At 55.6% G+C, this 19,131-nt stretch overlaps 1 protein-coding gene and 1 non-coding gene across 2 annotated transcripts; both read left to right on the plus strand.

Moving 5' to 3' along the window:
* Window positions 1-2,970: 2,970 nt before the first annotated feature.
* On the plus strand, window positions 2,971-3,043 carry TRNAE-CUC (transfer RNA glutamic acid (anticodon CUC)). The gene has a single exon. It is a non-coding gene; the product is annotated as a tRNA-Glu (tRNA).
* Window positions 3,044-3,796: 753 nt separating this feature from the next.
* GPR179 (G protein-coupled receptor 179) lies at window positions 3,797-18,857 on the plus strand. The gene is made up of 11 exons (XM_065896730.1): window positions 3,797-4,590; window positions 5,918-6,026; window positions 7,629-7,716; window positions 8,159-8,394; window positions 9,195-9,263; window positions 9,650-9,759; window positions 10,048-10,286; window positions 10,449-10,587; window positions 11,236-11,341; window positions 12,150-12,296; window positions 13,770-18,857. Exons 1-11 carry the CDS (start codon window positions 3,797-3,799, stop codon window positions 18,855-18,857), a joined length of 7,125 nt encoding a protein of 2,374 aa, XP_065752802.1.
* The last annotated feature ends 274 nt before the right edge of the window (window positions 18,858-19,131 follow it).

The raw sequence follows: 19,131 nt of genomic DNA on the forward strand, positions 1-19,131 counted from the left end.
GATCGAACTCGGGCCCTCTGCATTGGGAGCACGGAGTCTTAGCCACTGGACCACCAGGGAAGTCCCCAGAGAGAACCTTTTAAAATGAATATTCACCAATAGCCTGTGATTATAACCCTTCATGGTTTCCCACTGTTCTTAGGCTAAAGACAAAACTCCTTAAGGAGGCCTATGGGGTCTTGTGTCATCAGACCCCCGCCTCTCTGGTCTCATCTCCCACCAGGCTCCACCTTGTTTTCTCTGCCCTGCTGTTCCACTAGCCCTGTGTCAGGCTCAAAAACAGGGCCATTGCATAAGCGATTCCCTTTTCTTTAAAGGCTTTTTCCCTCCCTTTTTGCTTCATAAACTCCTACTCATCCTTCAAATTAAACTTCTCTCTACGTCAGGGAAATCTCCCTGCCTGGGTACTTCCTCCTCACTGAGCTCCAAGACCACTCCTTTGTTGCACTTAATTGCCCAGGTGTGATTTGTTATCTATCTGCGAGGTTATTTGATTAAAGTCTGTCTTCCCTATTAAGCTGTTAGCTCTGTGAGGGCAGGGGCCTCGTCTGCTTTTCGCCCATCGTGGACTCTCCAATGCCAAGGACTGCCTGGCATGGAGTAGGCCCTTGATACATAAGCATGGAACGATTGTTCCATGCTTGTAAGAAGCTCCTGATACAAATTCATCTCTAATTCTGCACAACAGAATTAATAACCTCCCTTGCCCATGAAAAAACTGAAGAGTTACTTACCTAAGGTCATACAGTTCAAAAAGGTGAAGTGGAATTCAAAACCAGCTCTGACTCCAAAGATTATATTTTCTACCCTCTCTCCAATACCTTTTAGGTGTTACTTAGGTTTCTGGAGAAAAGAAGAGAAATTGCTATAGGACCATAGCACACCGGAGGCCTAAGAAGACCACCCAAGATCCTGGCTGTCTCTGGAAAACTCTGGCTCCAGAACAGGTTACCCCCACGAATGCGAGGTCTGTAAGCTCCACAGCGCCCTCTGCTGTCCAGCTACTTTCCTGGCCCCAGAGGGAGGCCGACCATGTCTGCCGCCTGGGGAATCTCCACCTGCCCTGAGCACACAGAGGCACAGGGGAACACACACAGGCTCTTCCTAAGGCAGAGCAAGGAATGCTGCCTTTCTCCATTTCCTTAAATGTCCAGACCTGTAGTTCCTGGAAAAAGTATTGAAAATTAAGCTCCAAGCAAAGGAAGTGTATCCTTGTATGAGCTGGATTTGTTGGGTAGGTTTTACGTCTACATATACCTGTTTCCCGAGGGCTATATAAGTGGTCCCTGCAGTGGTAGAACCCTAGTTTAAAAGGTTTGCAAAGAGCAATTCAGAGAATCTAAACCAGTCTTGAGTTCACTCAATCGTTCAGCAATGGGCTAGGCTTCAGTGATGAATGAGACAGGCATGGTCTCTGACCCTCTAGAGCTTGCCATCTAGTTTTGAGTCCTAGTCATGCCATTTCCTGGACATATTACCAAGAGCAAATAATTAAACATCTTTGAACCTGTGTTTCATTTGTAAAAATAGGTCAATAATAATCCCCCCTTGATAGAGCTGTTGTAGGGATTAAATGAAAACTTACACGCAAATGCTACAGCACTATTCAAACATAAGTTATTATTATGAAAAGCTTCTTGGGGGAAAAAACAACTGACTATTATGTCTTCACCCAAGGTGTTCTGTTGGCCCTGGACTAACAGTAACCAGTAATAATACCAAGAACGTGGAACGGAGCACTTGCTCACCCCACTCCACCCCCTACCATCCCCCTTTCTGTTGGCACACAGGAATCAGAGAGGCAATGGATGTGTGGATGTGTGATAGAGGTCTGACCCCAGACCACTCGCTGGCTTTGTGGCCTTGAGGAGGTCACTTAGCTGACATTTGGTTTTAGTCTTCATTTCCTTCTCTATTAGAGAAATGTCTGGGATATAGGCACTCTTAGTTCTGACATCATAGGGATTCTGTGGAGGTTTGTCCTCTAGCCCCCATCTCTTCCTCCACCCCTTACATTCCCAGTGAAGGTTCCAAAGCAGAACTATTGCTTGCAGAGGCCACCGGTAAAGCAAGAGCAGTTTTTAGCCACCACCACCCAGCCCTCCCTACATAAACTCAGAGATCTGGGACATCAGAGGTTTAAGAAGCGAGGATGGGGGCAAAGTGAGAAGGAGAGAAACTAACAGATAGCACATGCACATGGGGCCAAATCACTGGGCTAGCGATCAGCAATGGGAAAGTGGTGGAAGAGGGAGGGAGAGGAAGGCAGGGGCTTTGTTCCGTGGCTGACTTCAAGAATCCACACCCTTCTGGATCCGAGGAGGCTGCCTCAGACAGTGCTAACTCTGAGCTTTCCAGTTATTGTGTCCGACAGAGGGAAGGATGTGAGGGGTAAGAAGACCTGGAAGAGCAAGAGAGGTTAGCCATGGTTTTCATGAAGAAAGGAAGAAGACAGGGCTTAGAATGACAAAATGAAGGTGGAAGAAGCAGAAGCAAAACTGTTCATTCTCTTCCCCCCTCCCCACCATGACCCCCTTACTCTGGGCAGTGGTTAACTCTGTGATGCAGGAGAAGGCGGGCTTCCCTGGCTGGGGAGGTGGAGACCTGGTGGAGGCTCCTGCTCTGTCAAGAGCAACAGTGTGGTCCTAGGGAAGTCTTTTCACCTCTCTGGGCTATAGTTAGGTCTTCTTGAGGTCTCTAAGGATGAATAACAGGGTGATGGTGGGGGTTTGAGGGGGCAGTGTAGGGGAATCAGAGCTCTGGGTTTGAGTCTCAACTCAAATGAAGCAGCTGTGTGATCTTGGGTGAGTCTCTGAGCCTCACTGTCTGCATCTGTGAAATGGGGATAAGAATATTCAGCATAGGTGGGTTGGGGAAGAGTCACTGAGATAACGCACATGAAAACCTCTCTGTAAACTGCCACAGTCTGTACAAATATCAATTATGGTTCTATTGGGCTCTTTTGGGACTTCCCTGGTGGTCCAGTGGTTAAGACTCTGCACTCTCCATGCAGGGGTCCTGGGTTCAATCCCTGGTCAGGGAATTTGACCCCACGTGCCGCAACCAAGAGGCTGCATGCCGCAGCTAAGACCCGGCGCAGCCAGATAAATACATAAATATATATATTTTTAAAACCTATACTTATTGGGCTCTCTTGCCCACCCCTTGCCAACCCCAATCTCAAATTCCAGCTCAGCAGCATGGTGTGGGGGGTACAGGCAGCTAGAGCAGATTGCCAGGAGCTGCAGCTTGGCCCTTTATCGTGGCCGTCGAAATTGCTGCCCAGAGGCTGAGTGGAGCAGAGGGGTGGAGAGAGGGGCACAGGCTCATCTGCGGTTGCTATGGCGCCCCGTCCCGGATTTGCCCATCTCTCCTAATGGAGCAAAGGGCAGAGGGAGGGAGGGAGGAAGAGAGAGAACGACTGGTCCCTTCTATCTCTCCCTGGAGCAGATGTAGGGCGGGGAGTGAGGGGAGGGAGCCTAGATATTGGATAAGAGGGGGAGGGAAGAGTGGTGTGCCAGGATTAAAAGGGTTTGCGATGGGGGGCCACACTGAGAGAGCAGGGAACAGAGCCCTCGTGCCTACGTCCAGAAGCCAGCTGATGACGTTAAAGAGAAGAAAAAAACAAGTAAGACAGCCTGAGCATGAGAGAGAGGAAGAGAGGAAGAGAGAAAGCAAGGATCGGAGGCGTGCAAGCAGGCAGCCCCAGACTGCGGCCAGCCTCTGCCTGGGATCTCCTGAACCTCCAATACCCCCGGCAGCCTGGACCCCAGGGTCCCTGAGAGCTGCCCCAAGGATGGGCACCAGGGCAGTGGTCATGCCTCCTCCTGTGTGGGGGCTGCTGAGCTGCTCTTTCCTCTGTGGCTGGGCTCTGGGGGGTCCAAGGCTCCTCCGCTCTCTTCCCGCGCTGTCCTCCCAAGTCAAGCCAGGATCTGTACCCATGTGGGTGTCCCCGGAGGGGGCTGAGGCAGCCCTAGCTTTTCTCTACTCTGGAGATGCCCAACAGCTGTTGGGGGCTAATTGCAGTGAGCGCTATGAAGCCCATGGGGCAGGAGCCAGACCAGGGCTCCCCCCAGTCCTCTGGAGGCCAGCGGGCACCCTTACGCAGGCTGCCAATTTCCTCAACATGCTGCTACAAGCCAACGACATCCGGGAGTCCAGTGTGGAGGAGGATGTGGAGTGGTACCAGGCACTGGTCCGCAGCGTGGCCGAGGGGGACCCAAGGGCATACCGGGCTTTGCTGACCTTTAACCCTCCACTGGGGGCCAGCCACCTGCAGCTGGCCCTGCAGGCCACCCGGATGGGGGAGGAGACCATCCTTCAGGACTTGTCCGGGAGCAGGATGCAGAAGGAGAGCCCAACCGGGGCCCTAGACACCCCTGACCTGCAGAAGCGGGTGCTGACCAACGACCTAGGAAGCCTTGGCAGCCCCAAGTGGCCACAGGGGGATGGATATGTGGGGGACTTGCAGCACGTGAGGCTGTCTCCTCCCTTCCTGGAATGCCAGGAGGGCCGGCTCCGTCCGGGCTGGCTTATCACACTCTCAGCGGCCTTCTATGGACTCAAGCCAGACCTCAGCCCGGAGATCAGGTGAGTGGTTTTTGTGCAGGGTTTGACACTGTTGTGGATTTGTGGGGTGGGGGGCCCAAGTCCAGCCAGCTGTGCATAGGCCATTTGGTATGCACATGTGTGGGGGACACAGATGTGTGTACTTGCATTCAGCTGTGTATATCTGCAGTTGACCCTGGGAATCTGTAACTGTGTGTTAACATATACAGGTGTGTGTATGTACTACATATAAATCACTCCATTTACAAGTAGGTATACACGTGTGTGTGTACAGATGTGTGGACATAGCTGGGCATAGGTCCTGGCCTCCAGGTCTGAGTAGTGGGTACAAGGCAGGAGAGGGCTTGGTGCGGGAGACAGTGACAATCCATGCACTGGCTTCTCAGAGGAGTCAGATGGGCGCTTCGGGCGTGAAATTCGCTGCTCCCTAGCAATCTAGAGCTGTAAAAGGAGGCTTCTGCAAAGGAAGGAGAACACTTGCGGGGAGGCTTGGCACAATTGCCTTTTCTGCCCAGGAGTTGGCCAGATCCCCAGGGTCACTCCCAATGGCTATATTCTTATATCAAGTCCTGACCCCAATAGCCTGTGATACTCCTCAAATAACTGACTGCCTCCCTCAGCTGGAGTAAAGAGGTGATTGGGAGCCATGATGGGAAGGAGGGAGCAGACAGATAGTGTACCGCAAGGCATTCAACAATCAACGTTGTTTTCCCAACTCTGTGTCCCCATTCATTGTCCCCGGCAGAGTTCCTCTCCTGGCCACAGGCAGCCTGGCTCCTTGCCAGCTCTCTCCCCATTCAGCCCAGAGCAGGGGTTGAGAGCCCTTGGGCCAGGCAGCTCTGACTCTGGGCCCCTCTATTCCATATCTCCTTTGCTGTGATCAATTCAGACCTGGTTTGGGCAGAGTGAGGGGGTGGTTAATAGCTGCACTTTGCGCGCGCGCGTGTGTGCGTGCGTGCGTGCGTGTGTGTGTGTGTGTGTGTGTATACATGCAGTGGGGAAGTGTGAATATCCCTTTCAGAAAGATCATCAGAGCCGCAGCTCCTGTATGTCTCACCACGTCCCTTTCCCATTGATAGAAATCAAGAAATGCTAGGATGTTGAAAACCTGAGGGATGGGGGGGTGGGGGCAGGGAAAAACCTAGGGGGAGGAGGATTGTTGCTGCAGAGACAGCGAGGGTTAATAGCACTGGAGAAATGGCGTGCGTGTGTGCCCTCTCTCCTGGCACCCTGCAGCCACTGTGCTAAAGTTTGTAGAGCTTGCATTGCCTCATAGTCTGGGGTCCAAGGACACATGTCCACCTTGGCGTCCTTCACTGTACCCCTAACTGCCAATTCACTGCCTTAGGGGGCAGGTGCAGATGGACGTAGATCTTCAGAGTGTGGACATCAATCAGTGTGCCAGCGGCCCAGGCTGGTACTCTAACACACACCTGTGTGATCTCAACAGCACCCAGGTAAGGATACAGAGGGTGGGGGTTCTGGTGTCCTGCCTCCCTCCCCTTTCCCATCATTGCCATCAGGAGCTGCTGACAAAGGCACACCACCCTCTCCGGCTTCAAGGAAGTCCCTACTGATAAGATAGATAGAGATGAGATACCAGGCTTTTTAAGAGTGAGGACACATACAGCCTAGCCCCATCCCCCACCTGAGACAGCCACCTTCATTCCTTTGCATTCTCAGTGTCCTTCCCTGTCTGCTCTCCCTTCTGGTACTAGGTGCTCCAGGATCCCTTCCCAGGACCGCCTCCTGAGCCTCTATTAATTGTCCCCTTTCCTTCTCCTGAATCACATTCTCCATGTCAACAGAGCTCTGGGCTCCTTCTGACCCACAAAGGATGCTCTGTTGGGTGGTTGTTGAAATAAGTAGAATTGCTGGTTGGGGTGTAGGAGGAGACTAACCAGAGAAGGAACTTGAAGAGCTCTGGGACCGGTAAAGGTGATGGAACCCAGGTGAGATGCTGGCAAAATCAAAGCCGTGGATGCAGGAGAATCTGGATAATGGAAAGCAATGGTTGATAATCCTGCAAGCCCAGTACCGGGGAACTGGCAGGTCAGTGAACTAATCTGCTCCACAGTTACACTGACTGCATGCTTGTTCCTGAGCTGAACCAAAGCCAAGGGGAGCTCTGCAGCCTGCTGGGAGGTGTGGTGGGTTTGGGCATCTGTTGCTCTTCAGGGCTCATGTGTTTGGAGCTATCAGTCCAGGGATGGATAAGGGCTCCCATTGTCCAGTGCACCTTTAAACACAGCCACATTCGTGTCTCTGGGTATGCATTTGTCTATGGCAGGAACAGAACGTTTTCCAGTGGTTTGAGTAAGAGGGGAAGCTGGGCCACGATTTCAGAAGCACCTTCTAGGGGCTGGATATGTAATCTTCCTTCCTTTGCCCCACTGCTGTCTGTTCCCAGCCACTCCCTACAGTAGGTCTGACCTCATCCAAGGGCTCATCTTCCCTGCCTGGCTCTGAGGTCTGCTCTGTCCCCTGCTGGGCAAACATCAATGGGTGGAGGTGGAATAAAGAGCTGGCCTTGGCATCCCACCAGCCTGGCATTAGCCTGGCATTAGGGCTGGGGAGAGCAGTCCTGCGCCAAAGCCAGATGGCCCTGATGGAGGAAGCTGCTCCTCCATGGGGGCCTTTTCAACCCACCTGTGTGCCAAAGAGGGAGGCTGATGGGGACCCTTGAAGCAGGATGTAGGCACACAGGTGTGGTTGAGCTCAGATTTCTCCCTGCTTCCACCTCCCCAGCACCTTGCTCTAGCATTAGCTGGGCACTGGGAAATGGGACCTGTGAAACTCCTGTCAGGGCCAGTCTGAATAAAAGGGTGGTGATCCATCTCCATACTCTTTGCTTGGAGGTCTCTTTGAGAAGAGAGGCAATGGTGGGGGCAGAGTAGGGTTTCCAGGGATGGAAGGCTTCCCAAGGGCTGGGGTGGCTTTCTGGTGGGGCTCCCTGGTGTAGACCCAGGGGCCGTGGATAGGAAGGTAAATGCACCGTCCATCTCTTCCCAGGAGGGAAAGCCTCATATAAATACCGATTGTGTTTGTCATCCCCACAGTGTGTCCCCCTGGAGAGTCAGGGCTTTGTCCTTGGCCACTACCTCTGCCGCTGCCTACCTGGCTTCTATGGGACAAGCAGCTCCGGGGGTATGTAACTATGCGGAATGCCAGGAAGGCATTTTACAGGCTGGGCTGATTGGAGGGGGGGCATCTGGGGAAGAAAGGCAGGTTGGGGTGAGACACTGGGAGAAAACTCATGGAGCAAGGGAAGAATGTCGAGAGAAGCAGGAGAGGCAGGCACAGGGTCCAATTTGGGGGTGTCTGTTCCTTCCGAGAATGAGCTTATAACATGCCAGTCTGATGCAAGCTGACCTCGCAGTGAGTCCTAGCCTGGCATCGCCTCTTCCTGTAACCCTGCCTTCCCCTGAAAGTACCCACTTCTTCATTCCTACCCATCCTGACGCTACCCCAGGGGCCACAGACCATAAGAGGGCAGGGGGAGAGCTGTGGTGACCATCGGGAGAGAAGGCCGGGGTCTCAGGTTGTCCCAGCCATGCCCCTCTCCCTGCACACTTCCTGTTCTTTACAGGCTCAGGGGAGGGTGCTGCCCAGCCTACCGGGCAATTCGGGTCCCCTCAAGGCAGCTCCGGGAGGCTGCTGCGGTGCCAACCGTGTGCTGAGGGCTGCTCCAGCTGCCTGGACGCCACGCCGTGCCTGGTGGAGGAAGCCCCCGCGCTGCGGGCAGTGGTGCTGGCCTCTCAGACGTGCTGCATGCTGGCCGTCTTCCTGAGCATGCTGGTCTCCTATCGCTGCCGCCAGACCAAGGCGAGGAAGGCCCCACATCTCTCTTCTACACACGTGTCCTACCCATCCTGAGTCTCTAGCATCAACCGGAGACCACAGACTACCTGAGACCAGAACTTGAGAGAAATGAGTTCTGGCCCTGATTCTTAATCTAACTCATTATGTGACATGAGGCGAGTGACCTCACCATCTTAGACCTGTTTCCTCACCTGCTCAATGAAGGCACTGGGCTTGATTCAAAACACGGTGTAGGCACTAGGGGAAGTGATCTGCCCCCTCAGACATGTAAATAAAATGACAGCACAGCAAAACAGGGGCCAGGATAGAGGTGTCAGTTGCTGTGGCAGCTCAGAGAGGGGACCCAGTCACCCTGCCTGAGATGGCGTGGGAAGACTTTCCGGAGAACATGACATTTGAGCCAAAGTTGACGGTCAATTGACAGAGAAGCGACTTTCTAGACAAGGAGGCAGTCTGACCCAAAGCTTGGAGGAAAGCCTGAGATCCCTTCTAGCTCCAGCAACCTCTGATTCTAGCCCAGGTCTGCAGCAAGGCCCAGGCTGGGAATGGGAGGGGCATGGGCCTGCGGTGGCAGGAGCTATATGAAACCTTTGCCTTAGCCAGGCTTAGTGCCAGTGGAGCTAAGAGCCTGTGGTGAGAGTGGCTGTGGATGGAGAGGGCAGAGCTAATGTTACAGGGTAAAGCTTTAGCTTCAGGGCCATGGGGTGACCCCTCAAACAGGCCTGAGACCCTCCTGTACCATCCTCCAGGCTCTGTCCTCTTGCTGCCCTGCTTACATACTTCTCTCTTTCCTGGGTTCACAGAGGATCCGGGCATCTGGAGTGGTACTGCTGGAAACCATCCTTTTTGGATCCCTGCTGCTCTACTTCCCTGTGAGTCTGTGGCCAGAGGCTGACCCCACCTCCCAGGATCCCCCATAGTCCCAACCTGGTACCCTCCAAGCCCCAGAATCCTTCCTCTCTGCCCTGTTGGGGGGATTCAGAGACCTCAAAATCCTCCAACTCATACCCACAAACGACAGGCTGGTCTAGTGAGCTCTGGAACCAAACAGCCAGGCTTAAAAGGAGCTCTATGACCTGCTGTGTGACTTAGGACAAGTTACCTAACCTCTCTGATAACAAAGCTACTCCTTTGCAGAACGGAGGTGATGATGCCTCTATGGAAAGGCGGTTAGGAGGATCCGCAATGTGTTTAGCATGGGCCTGGCACACAGTGGAAGTGCAGTGGAGAGCAACTGTTTTTGCCCCTTCCCCACCAGGTCTTCATCCTGTACTTCAAGCCCAGTGTATTCCGCTGCATCGCCCTCCGCTGGGTCCGGCTGCTGGGTTTTGCCACTGTCTACGGCACTATTATACTCAAGCTTTATAGGTAGGGTCTGGGGCAGAGCTTGCTCTCACGCTGCTCACTCCCGGCTACCCCGGCTCATTTATGGAATGAAGTTCTTCACAGCCAGACCCCTACCAGCTCTACTCCTCTGTGCCCCCAAGGCCTGCTCCCATCACTATGGCCCTCCCCTCCATGTAACTTTTTTGGGGGTCAGAGGAGGCGGTGAACCATGGAAGGGATGGGAGGACAGGGATGTGCGGCGGGGAGGGAAGCAATGGCCAGGGGCATCTCCCCTCCCTGCATCCACCAGCCACACTCTGACCCTTGTAGAGTGCTCCAGCTGTTTCTGTCTCGAACGGCCCAGCGGGGCCCCCACCTGAGCAGCGGGCGGCTGCTGCAGCGTCTGGGGCTGCTTCTGCTGCTGGTGCTGGGCTTCCTGGCTGTATGGACAGCGGGGATCCTGGAGCAAGGCAGTCAGCACGCGTCCCTGGTGGCACGAGGCCACACCCACACAGGCCGCCACTTCTACCTCTGCCACCACGACCGCTGGGACTACATCATGGTTGTGGGTGAGCTGCTTCCACTGAGCCCAGCCTCGCTCTGGTCCCCCTCCCTGTACCTCCAGGGGTCCTCCTGCCTTGTACCTGGACCGGGGTCCCCCCAGCGCGGCCTACAGAGAAAGGGGTGCATGGCTGCTGAGGTGGTACCCGGCTCTCCTTATTTCCCCGCAGCTGAGATGCTGCCCCTGTGCTGGGGCAGCTTCCTCTGCTACGCCACCCGGGCTGTTCCCTCAGCCTTGCATGAGCCGCGGTACATGGGCATCGCCCTGCATAATGAGCTGCTGCTTTCTGCTGCCTTCCACGCAGCCAGGTGAGGACGGGCCCGCCTACCCACCACGGCTCCCACCCAATAACACTCCTCACCTCTCCCAGGTGAGGGTACCCCCACCCCACAGCCCTCCTCGCAACACCGACTACGCCTCAGCAAGGAGGAGGAGGGCCCCCACCTGTAGCTCTCTCCCTACCCCACAGATACCCTTCCTGTAACCCATGTCTCACCCAACACCCGAGAAGAGGAAGCAGGCTCCACTCCTAACTCCTCTCCCATTCCACACGCCTCCCCCCCTCCCCGACGCTCCTCCACATACAGGCTCCATTCTCACTGCCTCTTCCCCCTCACACCCCAACTGTCCTTGCAGCGGGCCTGCTATGAGTGTCCACAAGGATCTGGCCCTGTGGTGAAGGTAGAATCAACCCACAGGGTGGTCCATAACAGAGTTAAGTGCTATAAGCAGCCGGAGAAGGCAAGCTGGAATAGTCTGGGAGGGCTTCTCAGAGGTGGAGATTAACGTGAGCCCTGAGGTGGGAGGGCAGGAAGAAGGAAGAGTGCCCTCCTCACTGCACAGAGCACCTCCAGGAGATCAGGGCGGGGGCTGGGGAGGACAGCCACTGAAACAGGTGAGAGGAAAGAGGCCACTCCCACCTGTAGCTAACCATCTCCTTCCCACCTCACCCTCAGGTTTGTACTGGTGCCCTCCCTGCACCCAGACTGGACGCTCCTCCTCTTCTTCTTTCACACCCACAGCACAGTCACCGCCACACTGGCTCTGATCTTCATCCCTAAGGTGAGGTCTTCCCCTGGTCTCAAGGTGAGGGAGACGCAGCCCCTTTGCCAGGGGCACTGTGGAGCTGCTATGCCCATAGCACCCTCTCCAGGCCAGGGTGAGAATGACACCCTGGGCCCTGAGGGATTTGGGCCCTTAAGCAAGGAGCCCACTTAGGAGTCACAGAAGGAATCACCGTCTCCAATCCCTAGGCAAGGGAAATAACAGCTAGAGCTGGGACTTCCCTGGTGGCACAGTGGTTAAGAACCCGCCTGCCAATGCAGGGGACACGGGTTTGAGCCCTGGTCCCAGAGGATCCCACATGCCGCGGAGCAACTAAGCCCGTGTGCCACAACTACTGAGACTGCGCTCTGAGAAGCCCACGCACCGCAACGAAGAGTAGCACCCGCTCTCCGCAACTAGAGAAAGCCCACACGCAGCAATGAAGACCCAACACAGCCAATAAATAAATCAATAATTTAAAAATAATAATAAAAAAACACTTGGGGTTTAAAAAAAAAAGAGCTAGAGCTGAAGGGAGTCCTTGTAATACAACAGGAAGGTTGGGAGACTCTGAAAATCAACTCAGAAGCAGTTACAGAAAGATAGGTGAGGGGCGGGTAGCTGAAGGACATGGCTAGGAATTGTGGGGGCAGGGCATTGAGACCCCTGGTCTCTGAGCTAGAGAAAATCAGGAAGGAGAGGGAACAATACTCCTTGGACCCCCAGAATCAGAGAGGGGGTGAAGATTTATGGAGTAAATACATATGCCACGGGGCAGGGAGCCAAGGTGAGTCTTTTTCCCGATCATGCCCACCACCATGGCCAGTTCCGGAAGCCAGGGGCTCCTCCCCGAGAGGAGATCTTGGATGAGGTGTACGAGGACGAGCTGGACCTGCAGCGCTCAGGCTCCTACCTGAACAGCAGCATTGCCTCAGCCTGGAGCGAGCACAGCCTGGACCCTGGAGACATTCGGGTAGGTGCTGCCCTCCCCACCTCCTCTTGATGCTACTTAGGGACTGGGCAGGGGGCACAGCTGCCCTGCCACCCGGGCTGTGTGCCACTGCAGGTCCCCTCTCCTCCCCATAGCTTTTCCTCTAAGACCCGGCTCCCTCTCTTCTCCACCACTGCCCTAAGCTGCTTCCCCTGACTCTACTCAAAGGAGGCCACACAGTGGATAGACCGCCCCCACCCTGCAAAACCCCAGAACCCAGATTCCTGAGGCCCACTTGGCAAGGTAGAGGCAGAACCATGAGTGGAGCTCAAATCACCTGTGTCTCCTGTGTCCTCCACTCCCACTCAGCAGGGCCACCATGAGGGGCAGCCTAAGAAGCCCCTCAGTCCCCAACATACCAGGCAGTTAGTGGCCCTAGGGCCATTGGGGCTGGGAGGGTAATTCAGGCAGTGAGTGGCTACCAGGCATTTCCACACCAGGGTCCCCTTTCCCTGGACCCAGCAGTGTTAGAGAAAGGAAGTTCTTCCTGAGTCTTACATCAGGAGAGCATCCTTACCTTATTTTTCTGCTTAAGAATATCATTATAGTCACAGAAACCCTAATGAGAGGCTCAGAGAGTGGGAAATAAAGAGACCTGGCAGTAAAGCCCATTGTCTTATAGAACCTGCATGTGGGAACAGTCCCAGGAAGCCATTTTGTCCATCCCTCCACCTCCCCTGGGGCCCCCTCCACAGCTGACTTGTTTACATCCCCCAATTCCTTCCTTGTCTCACCTGCCTTTGCCTCTCTTTCCCCCGTATCCTCCTCATCCTCTGAGCTCTGCCTGCCCTGCCGCCTGCCCCCTTGGGGATAGGCTGAACTGAGACCCCAATCCAGCAGGCAGGCCAAAGAGTGGAGGCACACTGCCACAGAGACACCATCCTTGACCCTCCAGTATGGGGAGCAGCAGCCCATGTACCTCCCCTATGCTGGCTGCGGGGAGAGATCCGAAGTACAAAAGACTTTCAAAGCCCCATTCCGTCACTTACACCTGAATATGGCAGTTTTCATGCCCACTGGTCCCACCACCAATCTCATACAATCCCCTGAAGGAAGTGAACACTAGGCAGCCAGTTTTCCTTACTTTATTGAAGCAGAGGCTCAGAGAGGGCAAGAAAATAGCCTGGAGGCACACGATGGGTCAGCAGCCTCAAACCCAGGTTTCCTGTCTCCCAAGCTGGAGACTTCCCACCAGACCACAGTGCCCAGAGGAGTCAGTGGTGCGCTGAGGCCTCGGAGCTAAGCGGGTCGGGCTCGGGAACTAGGTTGTTGGCGCCGCAGGACGGAGAGGTGAAATCTGAGTTTTAAAAGCTGGGAAGAGACACAGCTTGGTGGGAGAGAGATCCTCCAGAGAAAATGGTCTGAGCAAGGGCTGAGGGGCAGAGCAGCGCCGCCAGGGGATGGAGAGCTTGGCCCTCACCGCCAGCTCTGCACCCCCGGTCCCCCCGCCCCCAGGACGAGCTGAAGAAGCTCTACGCCCAGCTCGAGGTCCACAAGACCAAGGAAATGGCCGCTAACAACCCGCACCTGCGCAAAAAGCGAGGCAGCTGGCGCCAGGCCCTGGGCCGCTCCTTCATGAAGTACCTGGCCGAGTTCCCCGAGGCCCTGACCCGCCAGCACTCCCGGGACTCGGGCTCCCCGGCCCGCGGCAGCCTGTCCGGGGGCTCCTCCCGCCGCCGGCTGCTCAGCGCCAGGCTGCCCAGCGCCAGCCTCCGGGAGCCCGCCGCGCCGCCGGGTCTGCGCAAGTCCCGTAGCACCTGCGAGCAGGGCCGCGCTCCCCGCGGGGAGCAGTACCCGCCTCTGCTCGACTCGCTGCTGAGGAGGAAGCTGGCCGGGAAGGGCCCGCAATCGGAGAGCCGCGAGTCGCCCGCGCTGAGCTTCAGGTCGGCCAGCGCCCACAATCTGACGGTGGGAGAGCGGCTGCCCTGCGCCCGGCCCGCCTCGCTGCACAAGTCGCTGAGCGTCGTGGCTGGCTCCAGGGAAAAGGCCCTGCTCGAGGCCAGCCAGGCCTACCTGGAGGAGACCTACCAGCGGGCGAGGGAACGGGAGGAGAGAAGGAAGGCAGAGGCCGCCCTGGCCAGCCCGGTACGGAGGCCCTCGGCCTGGAGGCTGGAGCGAGCCCGAGCGACTACCCTGTCGGCCCCACCTTCCCCGGCCAAGAGGAGCAGCGTGGACAGCTCCCACGCCTCCAGAAAGCTGCACGAGGAGGCCGTGAGAAGGCTGCCCCACCCGCCCATCCAGCACCAGAGCTCCACACCCATCATGGCCACGTCCGGGGTGGGCCTGGGGGAGCCAGGGATGCTGTCTCCCACCTCCACCTTATCTCTGGCTCTGCTGCCAGCTCCCGCCCCTGCCCTGGCACCCATCCCAGTACCCCCACAAAGCCCCAGCCTACTCACCTACATCTGCCCCTGGGAGAATGCAGAACTGCCATCGAAGAAAGAAAATGTGGCTCAGGAAGGCCCCTCGGGGCCAGAGCGAGGCAACCACTCTCCCGCCCCAGGTCGGGCCAGGCTCTGGAGGGCCCTCTCTATAGCAGTAGAGAAGAGGGGGGCTGGGGAGAATGGGATGGACACGGAGGACAGGTGTCTCCAGGGGGAAGTTGATGAGGATGAGGATAGGCCCAAGGTCTTCTCTAAATCTAAATCCCACAGCCTCAAGACCCCTGTTCAGCAGGGTTCCATGCGTAGTCTGGGACTGGCTATCAAAGCTCTGACCCGTTCTCGGAGCACATACAGAGAGAAGGAGAGCGGGGAAGGATGTCCTGAGAAGGAAGAGAAGGGCCAAGCTTTGGGAGAGGGTGTGGGGGCATGTCCCAGATCTCCCAGGTCAGGCCGCCCCAAGGCGGTGAGTAAGCAGGCCGCGCTTGCCCCCTGTGATGACGAGGAGTCCCTCCAGAACCAACAGAACGCTCACACAAGCAGAATGCTCCAAGTCTGTCACCAGGAGGGCAGCAGGAAACAAGCAGACAGAGGCAGGAGGCCATCCCAGGGTCTAGGGGAGGGGAAGGTTGTGAGAGCAGGTCAAACAGGGCCTGCCACACTGAGGCAAGTCAGGCAGGGCACAGTTAGGGACATAAATCTTAAGCAAGCAAAAGAAGCCCTTGCGGGGTGGCGGGAACTGCCCAAAGCTGGCCTCCAGCCCCTGGGCAGTGCTGACCAGAGGGTGATAGATGTATGCCCCTGGGAAGTCACTGAGTCAGAAACGTATCAGCCTGACAGTAGCAACAAGGCCGAAATCTGCCCCTGGGAGGTGAGTGGAGTCCCTGAGGAGGCGGCACTGAGGCAAGATCTAGATGCCTCCCAAGATGAGAGGGGGAAAGCCTCAGAAAAATCAGAACCCAAAGATGTGGTTGCCCTTGCTCAGAAAAAGCCAGAGAGACTGGTCAGGGGACAGGAGGCAGTGTGTCCCTGGGAGAGTGCCGACCCTGGGGGTCTATCCCCTCGGTCAGCCCCTCAGGACTCTGACAGAACCAAGGGCAGGTCTGAGACAGTGGGCAGTGTGGAGCCTAGAGAGGTAGAGACACGACCGTGGGAAGCCGCTGGCCCAGGAGCTTGTACATCTGACATCACCAAGGCAGGGCTCTGTCCCTGGGAGGCAAGTGAAGGAGGAGAGAATGAGAAACCGTCCCAGGAGGGAGTAAAGAAGCTCCCCCAGGCAAAGCAGAAAACTCCCAAGAAAGCAATCTTCTTGGAAGAACAGAAACTGGGTGAAGGGTTGGAATCTCTTTGTCAGTGGGAAAGGACAGATTTCCGGGGCCCCTCAGCAGTCTCTACTCAGGCCCCGGGAACCTCCGGGTGCTCGGGGAGTCTGGGCAGTAGCGTCACTGAGGCGTGTCCATGGGAGGCAGGAGATGCTCCTGCTATCAGGAAAGCAGAGATTTGTCCCTGGGAGCTGGGTGATGAGGTAGTAGGGAAGGAAATGATGAGTCAGAGGACAGGTGGAGAATCTCTCCAGGAAAAGGGAAAAACCTCCAGAAAAGGGAGCTTTGGAGAGACGTGGGAACAATCTGGGAAAGCAGTGCAGAAATGTAGTCAACAGCAGGAGTCCGTGTGTCCCTGGGAGAGCACAACCCCTGGGCACTCCAGCCCACATCTAGAAAACTCCTCATCCAAAGCTGGTGGCCAACTCCTCAGCAAGGGAGGAAGCAGAGCAGCGCAGGTATGTCCACGGGAAGATCTCAGGTCAGAGGCAAAGGAAGCAACACCTGCCAAGGCAGAGATCTGTCCCTGGGAGGTGAATGAAAGAACGACAGAGGACTGGATATCGGGACAGGCACCAAAAGGAGAACCTCAAAAGGACAAGGAGAAGATGCCTGGAACATCAGGAATCAAAGATAGCACAACTTGGGAAAAGCCTGAGGGACAGATGCAAAAGCAGGAAGCAGTCTGTCCCTGGGAGAGGGTGGACCCTGGCACCTTCTCCCCACAACCTGGTCCTCGAGACATAGATAGACCCAAAGCCACTTTCCAGGTGTCAGGCAGTACGGGAAGCAAAACTGCTGAGATCTGTCCCTGGGACGCAGAGGAAATCCTGCCTGCTGAGAAGGCAGAGATCTGTCCCTGGGAGGTGAGTGCTGGAGCAGGGGAGAAAAGGGCTTTGGGAATTGAGGCCATTAGGCAATTTCCAAATGATACAGGAAGGGCTTCTGCAGACTCTGGACCTGAAGAGACAGCTGTCACTGCTCCAAAGAAGCCAGAGAGGCAGGCCTGGGAGCGGGAGGTGGCCTGCCCCTGGGAGAGCTTGGATCCAGAGGGCTCCTCTCGGCATTCAGGCACTCTGGGCACCGACAGACCAAAAGCTGGGCTCCAGGTATTGGACCGTGTGGGGCGCAGGCCAGCTGAGGTGTGTCCCTGGGAAGCAGAGGGAGCGCCTACCAGTGAAAAAGCCAAGATCTGTCCCTGGGAGGTGGATGAAGGAGCCCCCGGGAAGGAATCGGAACAAGAGATGGGGACTGATTCTATGGGGCAGATGGAGAAAACTCTAGAAAAGGGGAGACTCACCTCCCTGGGAGAAGACATATCAAAATGGGAGACAAAACTGAGTCAAGAGCAGGAAGCTACGTGTCCTTGGGAGAAGGCGTTGAGGACACCCTCTGCTCAGGCCGAGGTCTCAGACTCGTCCAGCAGCGGGAGTAGCAGAGTGGCAGAGGGGCACTCCTTGGAAGTGAGTGATGAAGCAGCACAGAAAGGGGACCTGACACAAGACCCAAAGATGGGCTCCTTCCCAGAAAAAGCAGAAGTCACTGCTGAAGATGGGGAGAAAGCAAGCAATGAGCTACGACCTATCTGTCTACAGGAGAGCGTGGCCCCGGCGGGCTCTTTCTCCCACCCAGACAGTCACTGCTCTGACCAACCTAAAGCCGGTGCTCAGACACTGCTCAGCGTTGGGGGCAGGCTTGCTGAGGTCTGCCTGTGGGATGCTCCTGCCATGGATGCTCCCAAACCTGACAGCGGCGCCAAAGCTGAGACCTGTCCCTGGGAGGTGACTGAAAGAATCCCTGAGGAAGGGGTGTCAAGACAGGATGAAGGGGAGCCTCAAGAGGAGAAGGAGAAAGCCCCAGAAAAACCAGAGCACAAAGTTGTGGCTGTTCAGGCAAACTCAGAGAGTGCAGATGGGAAACAGGAGGCTGTGTGTCCCCAGGAGAGTCAAGATTGTGGGGGTCTGTCTCCACAACCAGCTCCACAAGCTTCTGACAGAAGCAAAGAAAGTTCCGAGGCAGCAGGCAGCGTGGGGGCCAGAGTAGCAGAAGTGTGTCCATGGGAAGCAGAAGAGGCTCCCTCTGATAAGAAAACAGAAATCTGCCCTTGGGAGGTGAGTCAAGGAGCAGCAGAGAAAGGGGGACTGGAACAAGAGTTGGACAGAGAATCTCAAGGGCAAGGAGAGATGTTCCTGCAAAAGGCAGGATCTGGAGGGACTGAAGAACACTTTTCAGAAGAAGTAAAAGTCAACAGAGAGCGAGAGACGGTCTGTCCTTGGGAAGGCACAAGGTCAGAAGGGCTCTCCCCCGAGCCAGATGCTCCAGACATGGACGAACCCAAAGTCGGTCCCCACAGAGCAAGCAGTATGGGGAGCAGGATGGCAGAGCGGTGTCAATGGGAAGTCACAGATCCAGAAGGAAATAAAATAAAGGGGACCATGGCAGACATCGATATATGTCTTTGGGAGGTAACTGGAGCCCCATCTGACGAATCTGGCCTCCTGGCTTTAACAGAAACTCAGACAGAAAAACTCTGCCCCACAGCCCCTGAGAACCCACCATGCCTTTTAGTCCACAGACCTCTGGGTGGCTTCCTTCCAGAAAGCAAAAGCCCCTGCCCCGAAGTGAGAAAGCCAGCCAGTACTTTTACTCCGGAAGGTGTCAGGGAACTCCAAGTACCTTCAGAACTTGGGCCGAGGACCAGCTTAGTCCCAGAGCCAAGTCTCCAGGAAGCTAAGGCTCAGGAGTCTTCCTCCTTAACCGAAGACCAAGGAGAAGTGGCTTCTATAGCTCAACACGAAGAACTCACCCCTCCAACTGTCTATCCTTGGGACTACGAGTAACAACTCCATCAGGTGAGGTGAAACATTGGGTGGCTATCTTTTAGAAGCCAAGGTCCTTTCCAAATCCTAGGTGTTCCCAAAAAATGGAATCAAACACACTTGGCCACTTTCTCTCTCCAAGGTGGCCAGAAGTCAACTCATTCCAAGACGAATTGTACAAAAAGGGTTTAGCTCGGACCGCAGAAGTTAATCCCATCCCCTCTTTACTTCCAACTCTTCTTCCTGCTCCAGAGAACAAGGGCCGGACCTTCTACTTCTAATGAATCCTCCCATC

Source organism: Phocoena phocoena, chromosome 19, assembly GCF_963924675.1.
Source record: "Phocoena phocoena chromosome 19, mPhoPho1.1, whole genome shotgun sequence".
In the NCBI taxonomy this organism is placed as follows: Eukaryota; Metazoa; Chordata; class Mammalia; order Artiodactyla; family Phocoenidae; genus Phocoena; species Phocoena phocoena.

Bases quoted from the DNA above. Each gene is read 5' to 3' on its own strand.
- GPR179 (XM_065896730.1), top strand. From the start codon at position 3,797: ATGGGCACCAGGGCAGTGGTCATGCCTCCTCCTGTGTGGGGGCTGCTG. The intron at 8,395-9,194 runs GCGAGGAAGGCC...CTGGGTTCACAG, and splicing joins ATCGCTGCCGCCAGACCAAG to AGGATCCGGGCATCTGGAGT. The intron at 12,297-13,769 runs GTAGGTGCTGCC...CCCCGCCCCCAG, and splicing joins TGGACCCTGGAGACATTCGG to GACGAGCTGAAGAAGCTCTA.